Source organism: Emydura macquarii, unplaced genomic scaffold (genome assembly GCF_026122565.2).
Source record: "Emydura macquarii macquarii isolate MOO-44397 ecotype Brisbane River unplaced genomic scaffold, CSIRO-AGI_Emac_v2 contig_3305, whole genome shotgun sequence".
Taxonomy (NCBI): domain Eukaryota; kingdom Metazoa; phylum Chordata; order Testudines; family Chelidae; genus Emydura; species Emydura macquarii.
Window position 1 is genome coordinate 7,858,364 of NW_027133442.1, and position 17,000 is coordinate 7,875,363.

At 50.3% G+C, this 17,000-nt stretch overlaps 1 protein-coding gene across 1 annotated transcript in view; it reads left to right on the plus strand.

The window, feature by feature from the left end:
* LOC137143264 (zinc finger protein 436-like) overlaps positions 1–17,000 on the plus strand; it is a 604,313-nt gene that overhangs the window by 506,832 nt on the left and 80,481 nt on the right. The window contains exon 5 of the mRNA XM_067532957.1: positions 10,949–11,913. Within this exon, the coding sequence (XP_067389058.1) occupies positions 10,949–11,913 (965 nt within the window). The remainder of the gene's footprint in view (positions 1–10,948; positions 11,914–17,000) is intronic.

Here is a 17,000-nt window from a genome sequence, read left to right on the forward strand (position 1 = left end):
GGGTCCCTGCGAGGAGTTCCTGTGCCATGATAATCCCCCAGGGACTAGGATTACATTTTGAGATCGGTCCATTAGCCGGCTTTCAGTCTATTTGAATGCGTGTCATGTTAACTTCATATCATTCTTGTAATTTAATCATTGGGCCAATTCGGGGCATTAGGGAGGAGGTGGGATACCAAGCTATATGGGCCCTTTGGTTTGAGCCAGGGTGGCAATTACTGTGTTTGTAAGGACCCCTTTTTATGTAGTCACTCTGCTGAATATCACTGTGATGGGATACCTGTGCTGTGCCTACACATCCTACCCCCCCATGTGTAGGGGGATCCCTCTCTTTCCGGGGGTGCAGCCCATCTGAGCCCAGGCTTCTTATTGTTTGAAAGGATCCCTGTGAACATTTCCCCCTTGCTCAGATCCCACATCCCCCTGACAGAGAATAGGGCTGGGATTAAAATTAATGAGCGTTCTCGGTACCGAGTCCTTGGGTGAGTTTCACAAAGCACTATCTTGCTCGTTTCCTTGCCCTGAGCAGGATTCCCTGACCACAATCTTGCCATGATCTCCCAGGTGAAGTGAGGTGAAGAGCCGTGTGTCCCAGATATCCGAGGAAAGGGAGATCCCAAGAGGCACTTGCACAGAGGAGGAATGAGTGACACCGGCTCAGGGACTGTGTGACTGAAGGGAAAAGCAGGGATCCCAGTAAAGCCGCCAGGAGCCACCTGTTCTGTCTCATCTCGCTCTGTATCCTTCCCAGCAGGTGCCCTGTCCTCATGGCAAGTGTCACTCCCAGCTTCCACCCATGACAGGAGTCCTCCCCTCTTCTCCCCTCCCCCAGCCTTTCTCTGAGGCCTTAGCTGAGCTGTTGGGACAGAACCAGCCCTTCCTATCCCCTCTAGAGAACGGTTTGGGGGATTCACTTCCTGCCAGGCTGCCCGTCAGGTTTTCTTCTCAGTGACAAACCCCTTTGCCGACCCCTCTCTCCCCGGCGAGGGAACAAGCCCCGGCTGGATTCTCTCTCTCTCCCAGAAGATGCTGGGATGGAGGAGGAGAATCACCAATAGGAAGTGCCTGCAAGAGCAAAGCCTCATGGGATGTCTCAGAGTCCTGAGCCTGGAGACGCTGGCAAGAGTCAGGACAGGACAGATCCCAGGCCAGCAGGGGAAATGCTTAGAAGGAGGCAGAGAAAACCAAGAGGTGTCCACAGCATAAGTCTTGTAAAACACCAACACCCCCACATGGGCGGGCACGCTGACTGATGTCCCGACCTCGGGGGGAGCACGATGCTGGCTCAGCACCATGTGGTCCACACGGGACAGAGACCCTATGCATGCCCTGAGTGCGGGCGATGGTTCGGGCTGAGATTGTCCCTCTCCAAGCACCGAAGTGCCCATGTGGTGAGGAGACCCCCATCAACGTCCTGACTGGGGGAAGAGCTTCAGCCATGGCACCAACCTCCAGGCTCACTGGTGCACCCACAACAGAGAGAGACTCTATCAATGCCCTGACTGCAGGAGGGGCTTCAGCCACAGCTCTAACCTGGCCACCCACCAGCGCATCCACACTGGAGAGGGGCCGTGCAAGTGCGCCAGATGAGGGACGAGCTTTGCTGAGGGCTCCTATGCCCTGCAGCACCAGCACCAGTGGCCCTCCTGGTGCAGCTGTGGTGACACAGCCACTGCAGGAGGCGCTGCATCTCACTCAGCATTAAAGCACACAGCAGGTGCTGGAGCGTGGGAAGGGCTGCAGGGAGAGTGCTGGGCTGGTCGAGTATCAGTGCACTCACATTGGGGAGTGGGTCAAAAGGTGCCTTGACTACGGGAAAGGCTTCATGCAGAGATCCAACCTCCAAGAGCACTAGCACATCTGCCCAAGAGACAGATGCCACCTCTGCCCTGACTGCAAGAGGAGCTTTGACACCAGGACCAGCCTGATCCAGCACCACCAGACCCACACAGGGGAAGACCCTACCTGTACCCCCAGTTCAGGAAGGGCTTCAGCCTGAGATACTCCCTCATCTCCCACTGGAGGATCCACACCAAGGAGATGCCCTACTGACGTGCCGAATATGGGGAGGCCTTCAAACTAGTTCCGAGCTCATGAGGCACCAGAGGAGCCTCTGGTGAAAGGAACTAGGGAGGGACTGCTTTAGAGCTGTGCTAGGCTGCAGGGAGCGGAGAACCTGACCACCGACAATCCGGCAACAGTGGAATTTCCCTTTCCATCTGCAGCCAACCACAGCCATGAGCTAAAGGTCATTGTTGACAATGAAGGTCTGGTTGCTGGTGTCAGCAAAGGTCCGGCCATTGACATCAGTGAAACTCTTTTTGCCACCTACGGCTAAACAGGGGCACAAGCCAAAGGCCATTGATATCAATGGAGGCCCAGCCATCAACATCAGTGGAACTGTCTTCACCAACTGCAATTGACCAGAGGCACCATCCAAAGGCTATTCTCCCGCTGGGGAGAGGAGGTGGCTGACAGAATGAGCACAACCCGTTGGGAAAAGATAGGCTCCCGCAGAAGCTCCTGGGTTAGAGGGAAAGGCTGGGAAAGTGGAAGTTATATTGAACTTTTTTAATATGAAGACATGAAGCTAACGACCTGTGGAAGGAGCGATCGAGACTCTGGCATCATTCATAGAATCACAGAAGATGAGGGTTGGAAGGGACCTCAGGAAGTCATCTAGTCCAACCCCCTGCTCAAAGCAGGACTAACTTCAGCTAAATCATCCCAGCCAGGTTTTTGTCAAGCCACAGCTTAAAAACCTCTAAGGATGGAGATTCCACCACTTCCCTAGGTAACCCATTCCAGTGCTTCACCACCCTCTTAGGGAAAAACTTTTTCCTAACATCCAACCTAGACTTCCCCCACTACAACTTGAGATCATTGCTCCTAGTTCTGTCATCTACTACCATTGAGAACAGCCTAGCTCCATCCTCCCTGAAACCAGCTTTCAGGTAGTTAAAGGCTGCTATCAAATCCCCCCTCATTCTTCTCTTTTGCAGACTAAACAAGCATTGTTCCCTCAGTCTCTCCTCATAAGTCATATGCTCTAGCCCCCTAATCATTTTTGTTGCCCTCCGCTGGACTCTCTCCAACTTGTCCATATCCATTTTGTAGTGGGAGGCCCAAAACTGGACACAGTATTCCAAATGCAGCCTCACCAACGCTGAATAGAGGGGAATAATCACTTCCCACGATCTCCTGGCAATGCTCCTACTAATGCAGTCCAATATGCTATTAGCCTTCTTGGCAACCAGGGCACACTGCTAACTCATATCCAGCTTCTTATCCACTGTAACCCTCAGGTCCTTTTCTGCAGAACTGCTGTTTAGCTCGTTGGTCCCCAGTCTGTAGCTGTGCATGGGATTCTTCCGTCCTAAGTGCAGGACTCTGCACTTGTCCTTGTTGAACCTCATCAGATTTCTTTTGGCCCAATCCTCCAATTTGTCTAGGTCACTCTGTATCCTATCCCTACCTTCCAAGGTATCTACCACTCCCCCCCACTTAGTGTCATTGGCAAACTTGCTCCGTGCAATCTACCCCATCCTCCAGATCATTAATGAAGATGTTGAACAAAACCGGCCCCAGGACCAACCCCTGGGGCACTCCGCTTGTTACCGGCTGCCACCTAGACATGGAGCCATTGATCACTACCCGTTGAGCCCAATGATCTAGCCAGCTCTCTCTCCATTTTATAGTCCATTCATCCAACCCATACTTCTTTAACTTGCTGATAAGAATACTGTGGGAGACTGTATCAAAAGCCTTGCTAAAGTCAAGGTATATCTAGTCCACCGCTTTCCCCACATCTACAGAGCCAGTCACCTCTTCATAGAAGGCAATCAGGTTGGTCAGGCATGACTTTCCCTTGGTGAATCCGTGTTGACTGTTCCTGATCACCTTCCTTCAAGGACTGGGGAGTCAGGTCAGCAGCCTGGTTCCATTTTAGCTTAATCCACTTTCAGAGCAAAAGGATCTAAACTAGTTTAAGCTAAACTGGATCCAGCTCCTCCTATCCGGTACTAGAATACAGCATCCCTCTGAGGCATTATTCTGGAATAGCTATCCCCAGCAAATTTCCTCCTGTACGCGGCTATAACACAATCATAGGATATCGCCCACCCCTTTCCCTAGACTTTGGACTCCAAACTCCAACTTCAAAGTGCTGTCTACACAGATATTTTTAGAGTGCCAGCCCAAGCCCTGCTAGCGTGAGTCTGTTGACCTGGACTTGGAGGCTCGCTGTAGCGATACAGATCGCAATTAATAATAATAGTCTTTATCTCCCTTACTTTATTTAGCAGGTGTGCCAGGGCCATCGTTTTCACTGGACAAGTTTTAGAAAGCATTGATTTCTTGGATCTAACATCACACCTTTAAATCTTAGACAAGGCCAAAGATTAGAACCAGAGTCCAGGCATCTCTCAGATGTTGTTTGCCAAATATTGCAAATGACCAGTTCTGGACCAATCTATTTGCATCTTGTTTTGTCGGTTCCTCTGCATACAAACAACTACATTCCTTAGGCCTCGCCTGCACAGAAAATGCTGTAGCGGTATATCAGTAAAGGAAGACAGCCCGCCCCAGTGTTTATAGCATTATAGCTGATTCCTATTGTTAGCCAATATCATATACATTTTAGAAGGCTTTGTACTACTATGCTAAGTTGCATAGCCATAAATCAAACTCCCCAAATGCCTTGCCCTTATGCTAAGCTTTATTGTGGAAACTTATTAGCAGGTGAATTATATGTAGACTTGACAGAATTCAAATTTACTTTTAAAAATTATTTCTATAGATAATATTGATTATTATTTTAAAGCATTCCCTCGCACCACAATTTTTATCAGTTTAAATGTTCACAGTTATGTAAAATTATGTGCTTTAAGCATTTTTTCCTCTTTTTGTCAATTTAAACGTTCACAGTTGCAGGAAACTATGGGAAGGCAGGCAATGGGGCTGGTCAGACAATAATTATTTAACGACAGATATTGATATTCACAAAGTTACAGCTTTGTAACTGTTAAAACACAAATTGCTAACATCACATGCCAAAATATACAAAGTGCATATCCTTAGATCAAACTCTTATTTCTCAAGCAGCATTTTCCTTACTTTGCATAGCTGTACATTTTGATTGTTATCAATGGAAATGTTTTTTCATCAGTTTCTGTGTGTGTTCGGTGAAATCAACATTTACTGACATTTACCGATAAAAATGTCATCCTTCCAAGCCTGACTGTATGTAATCTCTGTTGTCTGTGCATGTAGAACCTGTCAGAAGCAATGTGCTAGACATGGCTGGTTATCTTTTAGGAATAAATAGTACAGGTGATAAGAGGCTACAAATAATCGATGCAGGTAGTACCTGAAAAATAGAGTACAGAACTAGACAGGAAAAAGGAATGAAAGGTTTCTGCTAATACAGGGGAATTTGGGAAGTGTTATATCTGCTGTAAACAAAAGGGTTATCAATATGGACAGAAGTGAGCTCATGCTTTTGGGATGCTTTAATGCAGTGATACTCAGACTGAGTACCAAGTGGCTCTTTAATGTGTCGCCTTTGCAGCACATGATATTAAAACACTGTGATTTAATTGTTAATCTATCAGGATGCTTTTACTATATTATTAGCCAATTATAGTTGATAAAACAATCACATTCATGCTACTGGGGCTCTTTTGGGTAATGTTGATTGCTAATTTGGCTCCTGAATCACTGAGGTGTGAGTATTACTGGTTTAATGGCTCTTCCCCACAGATGGGTAAAGTATGAATCCCTCTGTCTGTGCTGATTTCTCACTGTTAGTGAATTGATTGAGCTCAGCTATTTGACATCTTATCAATAAAGGAATTGAGCCGTCAGCACTATAAAGGCAGGAGAGTAGCTAGAGTGGTATAAGGCATTTTTATTTTGGTGTAATTACCTCCATGCTTGCAGTTGTGCTGCTATATTGATTTTTATCATCACACTGCTGACATAGTAATAAGTGTGTGCAGAGCAGACCTAGTGGCTAAAGCACTAGAGTGGGAGACCTGGGTTCTATTCCCAGCTCTGCCACTGGGTGACCTTGAGCAAATCACTTCATTGCTTTGTGCCTCAGTTTCCTCATCTATAAAATGGGGATTATGGTCCTGCCTTCTCTGGTAAGTGGTTTGAGATTTACAGATGAAATAAGAGCTAGGAATTATTACTACTATTGTAATAAAAATCTTGGTCTTGCCAGGCCTTGAGCATTCCAAATTCATGAATTACATCCTTAAAAGAAAGTCATAAGGTTGTCTTAAAAATCTGGAGGGATCCCTGTATAAACAGCCCTCATCCTCCCATACCAGTGGTGGCTGCATTTCAGCTCCAAGTGAGGGATTCTATAGAAACAGGTCCTGCACACCAGAGGCAGCTGCATCTCAGCAATGGGAAAGGACAGTATCCCTGTATAAACAGTCCCCGCCCCACCCAGAGGTGGCTACATCTTAGCACCAGGTGAGGGATTCTGTATAAACAGCCCTGCACCCCACCCAAGAAGCAGCTGCATCTTGGGGTGAGGTAAGAGATCCCTGTATAGACAGCCTCCACACTCCACCCCAGAGGCAGTCGCATCTCAGCACTGAGTGAGAGATCACTGTAAAACAAGACAAACAGAAATACCGTCAAGCAGAGGTTACAGCCTCACAAGCTGGTCCATTAACGTGGTCTCACATTATTCATAATCTCTCCTCTCTATCTGGATAGCACAGGGGTAGGAAGCTCTGTTACATATTGTAGGCCCATTGAATGCCTTAACTGCAGTGGGTTATTTATTGTGTATATTCATCACCTTTCCTGGATTTCGATTTCATTTGTTACCATCTGCAGTTCTCACACTATTGTGCGGTAGTTTTGGGGAGTATTCTGCCTATGATATAAGAACTGAATGGGCGGGTCAGGACTCCTGGGTTCTACTTCCATCCCCATCTCTGGGGAGGAAGAGGGGGGATAAGGGAAAGGGAGTGGGGTCTAGTGGATTAGTGTGGGGACTGGGAATCAGGACTCCTGGGTTCTATTTCTATCCCCAGCTCTGAGGAGAAGGGAGTGGGGTCCAACGAGGGCTGGGAATCCGGACTCCTGGGTCCCTGGTAGGACCAGTGTATGGAAGCGGGGAGATCGGCGTTACCGGATCAGACGTGACTCTGATCAGCCGGGGCTCTGAGTCTCCCCTGCTGCCTGGAGGATGAACGGTTAAACCCACCGCTCTCCTGAACCTTCCGCTTCCCATGGTGCTGCCATGAGCGGGGCTGGAGCAGCGCAGGGACCTTCCTGTCCAGTCGCCCCCCACCCCAAGCCCGGCTCCTGGCCCGTGTGCACGGAGGGTGAGTATCCCGTGTGCAGCCCCAGGCCCCGGAGAGACGTAGCCAGAGGCGGCCCCGGACGGGCAGGGAGACAAACTGCAGCAGAGGCAGGAAATCGCTGCTCGGAGAAAGCGGCCCCAGAGAGGAGGGGGTCGGAGCTGAAGGGGGGAGCAGCTGAGCCCAGTCGCGTCCAGCTTGTTTGAAAATCCAGTTTCTCACCCACTATTTTGCTGCCCCGCAGGGTCCCCGTGACCATTTCTCCCTGCCTGGATCCCGCCTCCCCCAAGCAGAGAGCCGGGCTGGGTTGGAAATTGGGGGGAGCCCTGGGGAGAGATTTCACGCAGTGCCCTTTCGCCTGTTTCCATCCCTTGAACAGGATCGCCCAGTCCCAGCCCTGCCGCGATCTCCTGAATGGAGCCAGGGGAAGAACCTAGGGTCCTGGATCTCCAGGGCATTGGGGAAAGGGAGATCCCGGGAGACTCCCGCACAGGTGAGGAATGAGCGACCCCGGCTGTCCAGGCATGAAGGGGAAAGCTGGGACCCCAGCAAAGCCAGCGGGAGCCCCCCAGCTCTGTCTCGTCTTTCAGTATTGTCCCCCAAACTGGTGTCATGTCCTTGCGTCCCTATTTCTATCTCCTCTTCCCAGTGGACAATTGGACCCAGCTCCATGGCTCCTCCAGCCTGTCCATCTGGGCCACCAGCTAAATGACCGAAGCCCAACTGAGTCAAGACATGAGGTTGCTGGTAGTGGAGCATTTTGGGAGCAGTTGTAGGTGGATATTGCACTGTCTCTTGATGGAGCTTTGGCCTCCCAGTTTAGAGATCTCATGGGAGTCCTCTTCACTTCTGGAGAGCTAGACAGCTTTGGCAGGTTCCTTCATTTGTCCTTAGCCAAGTGATCCGGAAAGTCGCCACCAATAGGATCTTCCTCAGTGCTGCCTCTAAGCCCTCTCCCCACCCTTCCCTCCTGAGTTCAGAGGGGCTTTCAACCTGGGCTGGGTGGGATGGGGGCTTAGATCCCAAGTGCCACTTTCACTCAGGTGCTAGCCTACCCACTTTGCAATGAGGATGCTGCCTAAACCCCTTGAGAGCTGCTAGTCCGCCGACACCTTCCCACAATCCCCATGTGCCCAAGAGGACAGATGTCTTCCACAATGTCCTGGGAAAGACTCACAGGGCAGCTCAGCTTTGTGCAGCACAAAGCACTGTGAAATGTGCCTTCAGAAACCCCGGCGACACACCTGCCTGGGGGAACGCAGTACCAGAGAGGACGCAATGACTTGGGCGGGGGGGGGGGGGGCTGCTCACACCGGGGCAGACGTACCCTCAGTCATCCCCCACATCTCTGCCTCAATAACTAGACTTGGTCTGGATGGGGGCATTAGGTAAGCTGAGCTTGGGGAGCATTTGGAAAGGCTTGTGGCAGGCCGATTAGCGTCATGGATTGGAAAGCCAGCGGGGACCATACATAGATCCCTAGAGGTTTGGCCAAAAGTAACCGTGATGGTTGTCCAGTATAGCCCAGGCTGGAAAGCATCGCTATGTGATTCTCACAGTGGAGGGAATTGTGCTTTCCTATGCTCTCCAGCCCCAGACACTGGGTTTGAATGAGAGCGTGAGTTCTTCTAATGATCCCTCTGGGAGAGTGTTTAAAAAAGGTTTCAAAGGATTGCTCTCCTTTCTTCTCGCCTTGAGGGGAGGGGCCAGGGCCCCCAAACTTTTCTATTGTAACATGGGGTCATGGTATGGAGAAGGCTTGAGAACTAATGAACATTAACACCTCACCCTTCCGCAGTGCTTTTCAGCTGGAGACCTGTTTCCAAAGGACTCATTTCCCCCATTATACATATGGGAAAACTGAGGCACAGAGCGGGGAAATGGCCTTGCCCAAGGTGACCCAGTAGCAGAGCCGGGAATAGAACCAGGAGTCTTGAGTCCCGGTGTTCTATCCAGTAGATCACACTGTCTCCCTGAAGTCTATAGCTGAGAAAGACATCCCAGTCTCCATGTAAAGACTCCAAGTGATGGACAATCATCACATCCTTTGGTAAGGCTGTTCCACTGACTAAATCTCCTTGCTGTTAAGAATCAGCATCTTATTTCCAGTTTCAATTAGTCCAGCGTCAATTCCCAGTGGTTGGATCTCATACTCCCTTTATCCAGTAGAATAAAAAGCCAGAGAGAGCTGTATTCTAGGAAGCCACGACTCTGAAAAGGATTAGGAATCATGATAGATTGCTCATCTTCATTTGGTTTCCAGACTGATGCTGTAGCTAAGAAGGCTAATATGATCCTTGGATGTGTGATCAGGGGAATATTAAGTAGGAGTAAGGAGGTAATATTAGCTCTATATACAGCGTTAGTGGTGCTGTTACTTGAGACTGTGCCCAGTTCTGGGGTCCACACTTTAAGAAGGGTGTTGATAAATTGGAGGAGGTCACAGAAGAACCATGAGAATGAGTAAAGGATTAGAAAACCTGCCTTATAGTGACAGAATCAAAAAGCTCCATCTATTTAACTTTCCAAAGAGAAGGTTCTGGGGTGATTTGATTACAGTCTGTAAGTATATATGTGGGGAACAAAATGTTGATAGTGGGCTCTTCAATCTAGCAGATAAAGGTCTAACACGATCCAATGGCTGTAAGTTGAAGCTAGACAAATTCAGATGGGAAACAAAGTGAACATTTTTTACAGTGAGGGCAATTTACCATTGGAACAATTACCAAGGATTGTAATGGATTCTCTATCACTAGCAATTTTAAAATCAAGATTCGGTGGCTTTTTTTTTTTTTTTAAAGACCTGTGCTGGCTCAAAGAGGAATTAACTGGGGGAAATTTGCTGTCTTATGTTACACAGGAGGTCAGGCTAGATAGTCCCTTCTGGCCTTAGAATCTATGATATTGTCTTCCAGTGATCGTGATCAAGTCACTTCTCTTTGATAGGCTAAATCAATTGAGCTCCACAAGTCTCTTGCTATACTGGTTATCCAGAGCAGACGAATCATGCTTGTTGCTGTTGTCTGAGTCCTCTCCAATTTGTTAACACCTTTTTTGAAGTGTGGACAATCTCAGTAGACCCAGTATTTGGATGAATGGATACCACAAACTTCCATGTGATAAGGGAGGATTCATACAATGACATTAGATTAGGATGAGTAGACACAACACCGAAAGGCTAGGGTAGATAGATTATATGGCAGTCTGTTTTCCACAGCCCTTCCACCAGATGAAACTTTTCAGGAATATCAGTGGGTATTTTTGGATGAATGACAATCTCCTTTGCTGGCCCCTCCTCTCTCCTCTGGGAACGATTTAGTAGAGTTGCTCCCTGCCCTTTGGGTTTTCTGTTCAGTGACAAGCCCCTTTGCTCCCTCTCTCCCCAGCACAGAGAACTGGATTTTATCTCTCTCCCAGCAGGTACCAGGACAGAGGAGGAAAATCCCCAGTGGGAAGGGTCTGCAGGAGCGGAGCAACACAGGATGTCCCAGAGCCCTGAGCCGGGAGAGTCCAACAGGGTGGGACTTTGGGGGAGAGATCTCCAAGGGGTGGAAACTGGCTTTGGGTTTCTCCATAGCATGTCTGTCCCACAGAGACTTACTATCTGTGGGCAATGTGGGAAGAGCTTTAGCCAGTATTCAGACCTTATTAAGCACCAGCGGATCCACACAGGGGAAAGACCCTACAACTGCTCCCAGTGTGGGAAGAGCTTCAGTCAGAGCTCTCACCTCACCAAGCATCAGCGGATCCACACAGGCGAGAGGCCCTATAAATGCCCTGACTGCGGGAAGGGCTTCAATGACAGCTCCTACCTCCTGCAGCACCGCCGTACCCACACGGGCGAGCGGCCCTACGAATGCCCGGACTGCGGGAAGAGCTTCGGGGACAAGTCAGGCCTTACCCGGCACCAGAAGGTGCATCACGGTGAGAGACCCTACAAATGCCCTGACTGCGGGAAGAGCTTCAGCGACAGCTCATACCTCATCCAGCACCAGCGCATTCACACAGGTGAGCGGCCCTACAAATGCACCGAGTGTGGGAAGAACTTCAGCCGGAACTCGCACCTGGTCCAACACCAGCGGGTCCACACGGGGGAGCGCCCCTACAAATGCGCCGATTGCGGGATGAGCTTCAGCCACAGCTCCACCCTGATCGGGCACCAGAGGACCCACCGCGGTGATAAGCCCTACAAATGCTCCCAATGCAGGAAGAGTTTCCGGCACAAGTCAACCCTGGTGAAACACCAGCGGACCCACACAGGAGAACGGCCCTACAGCTGTCCCAAGTGTGGGAAGAGCTTCAGCTGGGGCTCAGCTTTCATCAAGCACCAGCGCACCCACACAGGCGAGCGGCCCTACCTGTGCGCCCAGTGTGGGAAGGGTTTTGGGGACAGCTCGGCTCTGATCCAGCACCAACGCACCCACACCGGTGAGCGGCCCTACAAATGCCCCAAGTGTGGGAAGGGCTTTGGTGACAATTCTACCCTGAATCAGCACCAGCGCACCCATTCGGCAGAGAAACCCTACAAGTGCCCAGAGTGCGAGAGGAGCTTCATTCTCCGCTCCCACCTTGTCCGGCACCAGAGGGTCCATGAGGCCTAGACTAGAGCCCCCATGTGAGGGCAGTTCTGTTCACTGCTCACGCCTCTTTGGGGAACTTAGAGACCAGGCCAGAGACCAAGAACCAGGCCTCCTTAGAGTCCAGGCCTCCTTTGAGACCAGGGACCAGGCCTCTTTAGGGACCAGGCCTCCTTAGGGAGAAGGGAGCAGATCTCCTTAGGAACCACCTCAGCCCAAACGTAGCTTTTCCCACGGGGCGAGGCACAGCCCGTCCGTATCAGTAATGGGCCCTGTAGGCATCACGAAGTGGGAGCAATGTGTGTATGGGGGGAAGGGGAGATGACTGAGGGGCCTGTGGGTGGAAATTAGTTAAAGAGGGAAGGAAGTGACTGTGGGGGTCCCTTCTGCCCCAGGGAAGATGGAGCTATTAGAAATGCTTAGAGGCCACAAGGCAGGATTTGTAGTCTGGGGTCGCCGCCCCTCAAAGTGAGTCATAAAAACCTACCCCTTCTCTCCTGCTAAGAGGGAGAGGTCCCGGCTCTATGGCAGTGGGATCCCAGTAGGGAAAGAGTGCGAATCCCCACAATAGTGAGGGAGTGATCTCTGAAGGATGTGGAGCTTTTACCTGTGCCTGTCCCTGGGGCAGGTGGCGGGGAACCTGCCCATTTGTTCCCGTGGACAGCTCTGGACCTCACTCTCTGCTCCTTCCCTTCTCCTAGGGGCTACTCTCAGAGGCTAGACTGACTTAGGCTCCCAGATGGCTGGGCAGGGGGCAGTGGTGGTGGTGAGTGTGTGCCTAATCTCCTTTTCCATGGAGATGTCTCTAGCACCTGGGTCCTCTCTCCACGATGCACAGAGCTGCTAGCCGAGAAGCCCAGTGACATCCAGGGAACGTCTCTTCCTGCGCTCAGAGCAGCTGGCATCCATCCAGCCCCAGCCCTGGCGCTGGTTCCCAGCAGGTTTCTGGATCCCACTTGCTTGCTTTTTTTTGTGATGATCCAGTCTCCTGCTGTGTTAGTCAATTGTGTCTGTAGGAAATAAACCCACTTCCCCACTGGGAGGGGATGTGCCTGCCCCATCTTTGTGCGGAGGGCCCTGTCTCAGGGCTCAGAACAGCCCTGGACATGTCATCTTGCCCACAGGGAAACTCAGAAGCTGCCTGGGCTCTCAGTTATCCTCATTTGCCGCTCTGATCCTGAGAGAAACCCCTGCAGAATGCTGTCTCGTCCTGCTCGGTATTGTCCTCATGGTAGATGTGGCTCCCAGCTCCCTCCTGCCCTGCCTGACCCCTGGCATAAGCCACCCCCAGCCTTTCTCTGAGCGCTCACAGAATTATAGAAATGTAGGGATGTACGGGACCTTGAGAAGTCATCAGGTCTGGCCCCCTGGGCTGAGGCAGGACCCAGTAACCCTAGACCACCCCTGACAGGTGTTTGTTCCAGCTGTTCTTAGCAACCTCCCATATTGCGGATTCCACAACCTCCCTAGGAAACCTCTAACCTACCCTTAGAGTTATAAAGGTTTTCCTAGTACCTAGCCTACATCTCCCTTGTTGCAGATTAAGCCCATTACTTCTTGTCCTACTTTCGGTGGACATAGCAAACAATTAATCTCTGTCCTCTTTATAACAGCCCTTAACATATTTCAAGACTGTTATCAAGTCCCCCCCACTCCGAGTCTTCTTTTCTCAAGACTAAACATGCCCCCCCCCTTTTTTTTTTAACCTTTCCTCATAAGTTACCTAAACCTTTTATCATTTTTGTTCCTCTCCTCTGGACTCTCCAATATGTCCACTTCTTCCCTAAAGCACGGTGCCCAGAATTGGCCACATTACTCCAGCTGAGGCCCATGCTCAATGCTGTTGGACCACTGGGGCAGAACCAGCCCCTGAGAAACGATCACAGTAAGGAGCCCTGACCCATTGCTCCCACTCAACTCCCATTTCCGACTGCCACAGAACCCTCCTGGCTTCAACCTTCATGAACCCAATTTTCCGTCTGCCACAACTGCCGTGGAACCTTTCTGGCCTCAACGTTCCATACACCCCAACTGCCATGGAACCTTCATGAACCCAATGTTCTGTCCACCTCAATTGCCATGAGTCTTTATAAACCCAATGTTCTCTCTGCCTCAGCTTCCATGGAATCCCATTGGGCTCACCAATTCATCTGCCATGGAACCTTCTGGGCACTCCTATGTTCAGCAACAACATTTCCCCATCTCTTTACCTACATCCTCATTGCAGGGGAAGTGTCTGTACTGACCCCATGTACGTCATCTTGCAAAGAAGCAGCCACGCCCTCCCTTGGGGACATCCCTGTGTGTCGAATGCAGGTGGCAGCAACCTCAGCCCAGTCACCTGCTGGCCCTATGGGGTCCTCCACCAACTGACACACTTATTTTCCCATGGGAGAGTTTAGAATCCATCACCCCCAATCTGCCTTCGGAAGTCCTATAATTTCTTTAGGGCAGGGACTGTAGTTTTTGTGTTTGTACAGCACCTGGTGCAGTGGGGTCCTGACCCATGGGGCTCTACTGTAATACACCTAATAAATAATGTACCACACCTTTTGCAAAGGGGTTTAGTCCATAATTGGATAACTATCTATCCAACTATTCCAGTCCTTCTGACTGGTGAGAGCCTTTTCCTAATGTCTGGGAAGATAATGAGTATACCCACGGATGTTCCCCAACACAACCTGGGCTCTGAGCTGTTCCCATGTGAGCTCCAGTTTACAGTAGGAGCTTCCTTTTGTAACACTTGCTCAACATGGGTCTACACCTGCATCCCAGAGAGCCACCCAGTGCAGGGGAGGGCTCGACACTTGGTGAAGGACCATCCAGGGCACAGCAATCTGCAACTACCACTTTGAATGTCTCTTAACCACCGGCCCTATAGAGCAAGGAGGCACATGTAATCCAGATGTGCAAGGGAGGGAGAGAGCAGGAGGGACCCTGACCAGCCTGAAACATGGACAAACTCTCGGCTGGGGTTAAGAGCAGAGCAGGGGACGGGGTGTTATACCTTGTGCTTATTTTCAAAGCTCTGTAACTCTCAAAGAGTTTAATAGTAAAGTGAGTGGGGTTAGGAAATCTCGTTGCTCAGCCTGTGTTCTTTGCTTTCCCACCCCATTGTCCGTGAAGGGGTTAAAAAAGAAGCCCAGAGTGCCCACAGTTTTGGCAAGGGGTTGTGGGGGAGCGGTTTGGGAGGTTTCAGGATCTAGGATGGCTGGATGGCGGAGTCCAATATCCCAAGGAAGGGCTCAGGCAAGAGGTCTGAGCCTGGGAATGTGCCCCATGGACCCAGAGCTGGAACCAGGGACTAGATGCTGCCCAGAGGAAGGGGACGTGAGAGCACATGGGACCCAATGACTGTGTCCCGCTGGTAACAGATGGGTGTCCATACAGAAGGGCCAGGTTAGAATGAATCTTACTGACCTGGAGAGGGAGCATGCCAGGACACAGATGGACTGTTCACTAGCTGAGTGAAGTGAGGCACCACCGCCCAACCTTTTGAACACCGCATCCAATCGATTCCAGAATTTCAGGGCATGTTTGTAGCACTGATGATCTGAGGCATATGGATTTTGGTGAAAATCAGAAAGCCAGACCGGTGCGGGGAGGAGGGGGGTCAGAGACCGAGCCCCCAGCATCTGCTTAGCAGAGCCTGCCGCTTCAGCCAGATCTGCCATTGTTTGTCTGTAGGTGGAAGAAACAATTGATGGCAGCCGTCCACATCTTCCAGCCTCACACCATTCTCCCATCCCAGCAGAGTGTAGCATGTGGACACCCCAAATGCTTGATCTCTCAGACGGACCAGAAAGAAAGAATGTAAAAAATTTAAAATTGTGGTGGCGGGAATGGAGGGAGCCCCTGATGAGGGCAATGAGCTCCATTAATAGGAGCAATGAACGGTGCAACACCCTGCATGGGGGCAGGCTAAGGCACCAGGGGAATAGGGCCCATGCAGAGACCCTGGCAGGGGGGAGGTTGGTGAAGGGTGCGGGGACACAAAGGGCACTTGTGGGGTACTAATCCATGACATGGGCTCCTAAGCTTTTGATACTGTCTCTCACAGTATTCTTATCAGCAAGTTAAAGAAGTATGGGTTGGATGAATGGACTATAAAATGGATAGAGAACTGGCTAGAGCATAAGGCTCAACGAGTAGTGATCAATGGTTCCATGTTTAGCTGGCAACCGATCACAAGCGGAGTGCCCCAGGGGTTAGTCCTGGGGCCGGTTTTGTTCAACATCTTCATTAATGATCTGGAAGATGGGGTAGATTGCAGCCTCAGCAAGTTTGCAGATGACACTAAGCTGGGGGGAGTGGTAGATACCCTGGAAGGTAGGGATAGGATACAGAAGGACCTAAAAAACTGGAGGTTTGAGCCAAAAGAAATCTAATGAGGTTCAACAAAGAAAAGTGCAGAGTCCTCCACTTAGGAAGGAAGAATCCCATGCACAGCTATAGATTGGGGACCAACGAGCTAGGCAGCAGTTCTGCAGAAAAGGACCTGGGGGTAACAGTGGATAAAAAGCTGGATATGAGTCAGCAGTGTGCCCTGGTTGACAAGAAGGCTAATAGCATATTGGGCTGCATTAGGAGGAGCATTGCCAGCAGGACGCGGGAAGTGATTATTCCCCTCTATTCGGCATTGGTAAGGCGGCATTTAGAGTATTGTGTCCAGTTTTGGGCCCCCCACTACAAAAAGGATGTGGAGAAGTTGGAGTGAGTCCAGCGGAGGGCAACAAAACTGATTAGGGGGCTGGAGCACAGGACTTATGAGGAGAGGCTAAGGAAACTGGGCTTGTTTAGTCTGCAAAAGAGAAGAATGAGCAGCCTTTAACTACCTGAAAGAGGGTTCCAGGGAGGATAGGGCTAGGCTGTTCTCGGTGGTGGCAGATGACAGAACAAGGAGCAACGGTCTCAAGTTGTAGTTGGGGAGGTCTAGGTTGGACATTAGGAAAAAGTTTTTCACTAGGAGGGTGGTGAAGCACTGGAATGGGTTACCTAGGGAGGTGGTGGAATCTCCATCTTTAGAGGTTTTTAAGCTGAGGCTTGACAAAGCCCTGGCTGGGATGATATAGCTGAGGTTAGTCCTGCTTTGAGCAGG